The sequence below is a fragment of the Polypterus senegalus genome, chromosome 10 (genome assembly GCF_016835505.1).
Source record: "Polypterus senegalus isolate Bchr_013 chromosome 10, ASM1683550v1, whole genome shotgun sequence".
Classification (NCBI taxonomy): Eukaryota; Metazoa; Chordata; class Cladistia; order Polypteriformes; family Polypteridae; genus Polypterus; species Polypterus senegalus.
Window position 1 is genome coordinate 11,590,833 of NC_053163.1, and position 8,244 is coordinate 11,599,076.

The 8,244-nt window shown below is 41.2% G+C and overlaps 1 protein-coding gene across 1 annotated transcript; it reads left to right on the plus strand.

Annotated features, from left to right (window-relative positions):
- Positions 1 to 1,965: 1,965 nt before the first annotated feature.
- Positions 1,966 to 5,839, plus strand: LOC120536749 (ubiquitin-conjugating enzyme E2 K-like). The gene has a single exon (XM_039765231.1). The coding sequence runs from the start codon at positions 2,423 to 2,425 to the stop codon at positions 3,023 to 3,025; it is 603 nt and encodes a 200-aa protein (XP_039621165.1). The 5' UTR covers positions 1,966 to 2,422; the 3' UTR covers positions 3,026 to 5,839.
- The last annotated feature ends 2,405 nt before the right edge of the window (positions 5,840 to 8,244 follow it).

The following is an 8,244-nucleotide window of genomic DNA, read 5'->3' on the forward strand; positions in this document are numbered from 1 at the left end:
TTGATTCTCACCAGGCTTCAGGAGCGAGGAAGGTACATCCATTAAGCTTATTTAAGTATACTTTTAAACCAGGTATAGATTAAAAATATACAGACACACTGTATGGAATGCTTTACTGGTATGCTAATGTGATTAATTATATGTAGGCACACTATTTGAATTTCATGTTAGGTAACAGTGAAAAAGGTTTGAATATGATACTCCACAGATCGAATCCAACCTAAATTTGAGCTTAAAAACGAAAGAGGTAAGTTATGTATAATGTGTACCTTATCATCTTGGGGATCAGCTTATTCCTTAATGCTTTTATAAAATGATGCTTAAAGAACCAATCTTAAATGACTCTAAAGTAACTATATTATCAGGATGAAAGTCATGAAGAGTATATGTATTCCTCATAATAAACACAGTTGACAATATGTTTAAGTGCCATCTGTATCATAATTAAAAAAAAAAAATTATAAGTAAACATTACCCACTTACTAATACAGAATCCTTCTCATTGACATCTTACACAGGTTCAGCGAAAAAGGCGTTTTGTCATTTCCGTTTTACTCAATAAAAGGAATACTGTGTGTTCGTGTTTGCTGAGGTTACATGACGATTCAGACCTTTGCCGTTCCTGTATTGTAGCTGGGAGTCTTTCAAACAGTGAAGAGCGCCATACAAACTAAACTGAAACTCCGGCGGTCGCCCTTCTAACTTTGATGCAATCGAAACAAAGACGACCCCTAACTTTTCTATTCCATGAACTGCAATAAACGTATAACAATGACCCCAAAATGTAGAGGGGCCCTATAAGCATGTACATTATATGTGTTTGGAGAGCGACATTTACAGCTTCACCTAAGGTAGCTAAATGTTATAACAGGTCTTGACTGAATGTGAATACAAGCTACACCTGGCTAATACGCTTCTAGAACGGTTCATTTACTATATGATCAACGACATCAAAACTTTACAGCAATAAACACAATTGAATGTCCGTTTTTTAATTATGGAAGTGTTCCAGTACCCTATTAATACTTTTTGTGTAAACAAAACACAACTGGGAAAAGTAGTCCGGAAGTTGGGTTGGAAACTTTATTTAAATAACTGGACAGGCGCCAGCTTGTCACCGCTTGGTGTTGCAGTGTAACTCTCCCGGTTCAGACCTTTTATCTACGAGTACCCGTTTGATCAGCCCCTCCCACAGGTCACGTGACGAATATTAACGCCGGAGCCAATGAAGGGACTCGTGCTTCCTGTCTTGGGTGGCACTTAAGATGGAATTTGTACAGTAGTTATTGCGCCGATCCGGAATTAAAATTAATGCAAGTAGAAACATTCCAGTGCGAGCCAAAACACATATGTCCATCTAGATATATATCTACCTTTGATATCTTTTTTTTCATATCTTGTTATTTATTACATGCCTGACACCTTTTATCCAAGGCGATTTGCAGCATTCGAGATACAATTGTTAAATTTCTTTTGTTCGTTCCAGCTGGAGCACAGGAAAGTGAAAGGCACCTAAGGGTTTGAAATCCAAAGTTTTAAAGACTACGCCACACTGTGGCTTTTCACACCCATATGTAATATAATTCCTTTAAAGTCTATCTATAAACCTGTATGTTGTAGACTGTATCTATCAATTATATAGTGCCTTTTACATCTGTCTCTTAGAAAGATGTGAACGGGGTACAGAAGAGATGTATAGTACCGTTGACATCCATCCATCTTTTAGATTGCGCCGATCACATCTATATTTTCTATTGTGCCTTTCACATCCAAGTATCCATATCTTATATAGTGCCTTTCATCTCTCGCTTTCTCTGTTTTGTAAATCACGACACGTGCGGGCATGGGGTTGAGTTGAGAGGAGAACTGCAGCGTCCTTTGGGGAAAATAAGCAGATATCAGGAAAAAAAAATGTATAGTCTCAAATTGATGATAAAAAATGTGCCAAATGAAAAATCTGGTGTGCTTGATACAAGACGCCCGAGTTCCCGTCGTAAATGAATGGCGCAGTGCGTCGCTTTTCTTCTTCCGCCAATCACGCGGCGCGTTGACCCAAATAACGCGAGTCCTTTGAGCATTTGGAGAGCAAACCTGCACGGAGCGGTGAGAGAAACAGTCTGGGAATTTCTATATGATAAATTATGCAAATATACAACTCGGCATTATGGGTATAGCAACATGAAAGATGATTGAAGAACAAAGCGTAACAACACAGAGGCTGTCGAATGTCTGCTGCTCTTCTGAATTACCGTTAGGTAAATGTGAATCTCCTCAAATGTCCCAAGCGGACAGCGAGGTTTGAAGCCGCCACCGAGTGGTGTATCTGTTATTGTGAGCCGAGGAGTTTGCAGAGCCGGGCTTCTGTTACATTGAGCTTTTGAATCCCCTGCGGAGCTGTCGAAAAGGAGTCGGAGTGACCAGAATGGCCAATATAGCAGTGCAACGAATTAAACGTGAATTTAAAGAAGTCCTCAAGAGCGAGGAGATAAGCCGAAATCAAATCAAGGTCGATCTCGTGGACGGAAATTTCACCGAACTGAGAGGAGAAATCGCAGGACCTCCGGACACGCCATACGAAGGAGGGAGGTACCAATTGGAAATCAAAATCCCCGAGCCGTATCCGTTCAGCCCTCCAAAAGTTCGGTTTATTACTAAAATTTGGCATCCCAATATCAGCTCAGTGACCGGCGCGATTTGCTTGGATATTCTCAAGGATCAGTGGGCAGCCGCCATGACCCTCCGGACGGTGTTGCTATCGTTGCAAGCGCTGCTGGCGGCTGCGGAACCGGACGACCCTCAGGATGCGGTGGTGGCTAATCAGCTGAAGCAGGACCCGGAGATGTTCAAGCAGACGGCCCGCCTCTGGGCACACGTGTACGCCGGTGCACCCCCCTCGAGTCCCAAGTACACTAAGGACATCGAAAAGCTCTGCGGGATGGGCTTCGACAGAAACGCCGTCATCGCTGCCCTCTCGTCCAAGTCCTGGGATGTGGAATCGGCCACCGAGCTGCTTCTAATGAACTGAGGAGCGACACGTTTTGACTGGACAACAAGCATCACATTTTTTTGGTTCCTTACAAATGCTCTCCTGTTCCCATTTAATGTTGTTGTTTTTCTGAATATGAAAAATGTGCTGTTGTAAAAACGATCGGTTGAGAAGTGAGCGCTTGGGTGTCTTCTATAAAGCATTAACGGACAGGACTCAAAGTTCGGCTCAGTTTTTCTTAACGGGCAGTTGGAAAATATTTTGTTGCGGTGGAGATCCATTATGTATGACCTTTTAGAACAATTGATTTGGCTCTGTAAGCACAAGAGAATTGGTCATCAAAAATTTGAAAGAAACTACAAGACTGCAGATTGACTGGGCTGAACCTGCAAGACGAACCCCGCTTGTCTTGCGTCATCTGAATCGACATTGAGACTGCCGTTAGCTTAGAATGTAAAGGAGAGGGGGTGTCCAGCTCCGATCGTGGAGGGCTGCACTGGCTGCAGATTTTCATTCCACCAACCCTGTTAATTATTGGCCAATTACTATTGATAATGAAATGAATCCTTTATGATACTAATTTTAACTGACTTGCCTTTCAAGACTTAATTGTTTTTTCCTTAATCAGAATTCAAACCATAATGGTATGCAAAGCGGGCCAACCTGCTTAGATTTGCATCTGTGCGTTTATCAGGTGAACGTCTGGGAAATATCGAACTGTTTTGGCCTTTGAATCTTTTAGATGGTGCCGTCAGAAAAAAAAAAAAAAAAGATAAGAAAATGTCTGATCTGGCAGAATATGAGCAACAACAAGCCATGCAATTGAATAACTGGTTTGACTAGCAAGGAGAACTATAGCTTTTAATTAAAAAACTGGCTGGATTTTGAGTTTGCTCGTTTTAGTTGTCCATGTTGTTGGCTCACTTTGCATTTCATTTCTGTTTAGATATTTTATTATTAAAAAAAAAAATTAAGAGGCGTTAATCAAAGATAACTAAAGACAATCTAATCTGTTCAATTAGCAGCAGTTTACTAATGGAGAAGGCGGCTGAATCTAAAACCTGCAGCCCCCTTAGAGCCGAGTTTGACACTTTTGGGCGCTAATTTAGACAGCGCAGACCGATGGACAAAATAACCACAGGGAAAGAAAACCTATTACAGTAAGTTTAGGAAGGATAACGATAAGTAATCAGAAAGATGGACAACTGGACATCGGTACAGTAATGGGAGGATCAGACAAGTGAATCGCACCAGATGACGGCTGTGCATGTGATACTTTGTGTCTCCAAAGTTTTAGAATAATGATAACGTTTGCTTTTTCATTTTATACATGTACAGGAACATATCCGTTCACTAATGCTATAGTAAGTAGAAATACAAACCACTATGATAAATAAATAATAACGGACTGACAGTCTACTATAAAGGACAATCAAACGGGAAGACCACCTGACAGACGTAACGTAAAAGACAAATCGTGAGCACACTGACCTCGTTTAAAATTAAGGAGGGGGTTCTGGTTTTCATATTTTTTTTACAGGCTATTGATTAAAGTAAATAGCGCTGATGTTTTTTGAAATGATGGCAGCTGACCTGCAAGTTTTTATTGTGTCAACGTGACTTTTTCCACACTCCTAATATTAAGTTAGCTTTTTTTTTTTTTTCCTTTGGGTGTCACTTTTTTAACTTTAACATTTTATTTGGTTTTGGCAATCCCGTCATCAGATAATTATTATTATTTTTAAACAGTGTTACTGTTCAAATTTATTGTTCAAAAAGTGGACACCATTATAATACACTAGGGCTCAACTTTAAGATTAGGCACCTAATCTAAAATTTTAAAATTAGGGACCCTGGTGTACCTGGCCTTACCTCTACGAACCTTAAGTTTAGGGTTTGTAGTAAGGGCTTTTGTTGTCCGCTCTGTGAACAAGACCCCAAATTTATAGTGATCAGTTTTACATCTTTGACAAATGTATTGCTAATAGACTGTGAAGTTTATTTTGGACGTTGCACAGCGCTGAGCGTTCACTTTTCCTGCTATCCTCGTGTCAAACTGCGCATGTCATTTAAAAATGTTAATCCATTTCATTTACCGCAGCATTTTATCTGCATGCTCCTGTGAACACTCGTTTTTGTGATTCTCTGTTACATCAGCGATAACGAATGAATTTAGGAACATTTGTGTTTGATTTACAAAAGGTTTACTAGAATAATTATTACTGGATACAATCTTCTTAACGGACTGATCATACAAGGTGCTGCCCCCCCCCCAAAAAGCAAATTTAGGCAACTTATTTGGTGAATGCCTTTACAGTATATTTAAATTTGGGTGACACTTTTATCCAAAGTAACTTAGAGATATTTTAGATACAATCGGTTACATTTGTTTTTTTTTCCGTTTGGAGGACAGGTGGGTGAAGCGACTTGCTCAGGGTCACACAGAGCCAGTGGTAGGATCTGAACATCCACAGCTTTAAAGTTTGAAGTCCAAAGCCTTAACCACTGCACTACCCTGCCTGCCTTTTCCCAGGGAAATGTACAATATCTGGAATAGAACTGGTTGCACTCAAGTCTTTTTTTTTTTTTTTTTGCATTCTGAGCATGCGCAGGTGTTAGTGACTTGCTGCTGGTCACACAGTGTCAGTAGAAGGATTTGAACCCACAACCTCAGGGTTGTCCAAAGCTTTAACCACTACAACCACCTGTCAGCATTAAAAAAAGTCTGTCATATATGGCTGCGTTAGACACACACGGTTATTTTGAAAAGTTAAGAAATGAGTAAATGCACCCTATATATTATCCGATTTTATTTTTAAATAAATGAGCCAATGCGTCCAGTGTTTGTGGTCACTGTTGCTTTTGTCTGCTTAATTATTGGACTGTTGTGTTTGGCCCGCCATCTTGCAGTTCACTAATTTAATGATGAAAGGAATCTGAAAGGAACCCCGAGAAACCAGGAGTCTTACCAAAGACATGAAACACCGGGAGGTGACGCATACTGATGAAGGGGTCCAGAATTTACAGTTATGACAAAGTCTGTGACTTGTCTACGCTCGACGGGGACGATCCATAAGCAGGTACGGAAGAATTATTACCTTCTGAAATGTACGTGAAAATCTGATTTTTCTATATAAAAAAATAGATGTTATCATTGAAACTGAGTGTTAATATTTTAAATATCTGAATCTAATTGATATGTCAAGTGGTTTTATGGCCAATATTTCTACACTTTTGAATGACATAATTTAATACTACTACTAGATTATTATGATGAATATTATTGTAGTGTTATTATTTAGATACCTTTACCCAGGGGACAGCCTCATAGATAAAAGAACATTATTTGCACTAAGGGAGAAATTTAACTCTTTACAGAAGTTGAATCCATCTATCCTAACTACAGGGTCACAGGGGTCTGCTGGAGACAATCCTAGCCAACACAGGGTCAAGGCAGGAAACAAACTCCGGGCAGGGTGCCAGCCCACCGCAGGACGCACACACGGGACAATTTAGAATCACCAATCCACCTAACCTGCATGTCTTTGGACTGTGGGAGGAAACCCATGCAGACACAGGGAGAACATGCAAACTCCACGCAGGGAGGACCTGGGAAGTGAACCCGGGTCTCCTAACTGCGAGGCAGCAGTGCTACCCACTGCGCCACCATGCCGCCCGCAGATATGGAAGACGATCATCTGCTGTGGCAACCCCTATCGGGAGCAACCGACAGAATTAGAATAATAATACACGGCTATTCAAAATGAACGTGCACATTACAAAAATGTATTTAAAACCAACTGTACAAGACAAACACATTCTGCACATCACTGGATAGTGGAAAGTTCAAAGTTTGGTCCTATGGTCCATAATATTGCATACATTCAACATGAGCACCACGTGAAGTGTAACAAACATCAAAACGATAGGCCGTTTCTTGCCACTCACGAGTCCATTGGTCCCCAAGTTACTGAATTCACAGCTTCCTCAATTTGAGGTCGCAAATCTTGAAGATTAGTGGGCACAGGTGGAACAAACACTTTCTTTAATGTACCCCCATAGGTAAAAATCACAGGTGGTAAGGTCTGGAGACCAGGGAAGGCCATAGATGATGAGCAAGATCTTGTTGTCCACCTCTTCGAATCCATCGTCATGGAATGGTGTTCAGGTAACGCCAGACCTCCAAGTGGAAATGAGGTCGGACACCATCTTATCTTGCATGAAAATGAAGTCACTCAGATCTTCTTGAAGTTGAATTTTTTAACTTTGAACTTTCCTCTATCCAGTGATGTGCAGAATGTGTGTCTGTCTTGTACAGTTGGTTTGAAATAAAAAGATTTTCAATCTGCTCTTTCATGGGCAGCACAGTGGTTGAGCAAGGCTTCCTCGCGGTTAGGAGACCTGGGTGGTTCGCTTCCCGGGTCCTCCCTGCGTGGAGTTTGCATGTTCTCCCCGTGTCTGCGTGGGTTTCCTCCCACAGTCCAAAGACATGCAGGTTAGGTGCACTGGTGATCCTAAAATGTCCCTAGTGTGTGGTGTGTTTGTGTCCTACGGTGGACTAGCGCCCTGCCTGGGGTTTGTTTCCTGCCTTGTGCCCTGTGCTGGCTGCGATTGGCTCCAGCAAGACCCCCTGTGACCCCATGTTAGGATATAGTGGGCTGGATAATGGATGGACCGACTGTAGCCCTGTATTATGACAAACAACAAACCCCTCTCGAATGCACACCGGAATAACTAAAAATGTAATACGATAAAGTATAGAAGTCTTTCTTTAGTCCTGGCATATTTGTAATATAGATTTGAAGGTAATCGAAGGTGGTTCCCTTGGATCATCAGTCATTACAGTGACAAGAATAAGTATGTGAACTCTTTGGAATGAGTGGGGTTTATGTGATCTTCATCTAAGTCAGGGTTATCGACAAATATCTTTTAAGTTAATAACACACGATTATAATCTTTTATGTTCTTATTGAACACCCCACAACATTCACAATCTGATATAGAAAGAAAAGTCAGCCAGCCTTTGGAATTAATAAGTGGTCAATCCTTAAAGCAAGCACTTCTGGGAGCAGCAGATCGGGCCTGCACAATGTACAGGAAGATCTCTGGGCCGTTCCACCTTACAGATCTGTTTCAGCTCAGCCATATTCTTGGTAGGTCTGGTGTGAACAGCTCTACTGAAGTTGTGCTTGGAGTGGGCCACACCTAAGAAAAACAAACCTTAGCTTCATCGGTCCACAAAATGTTTTTTCGAATGA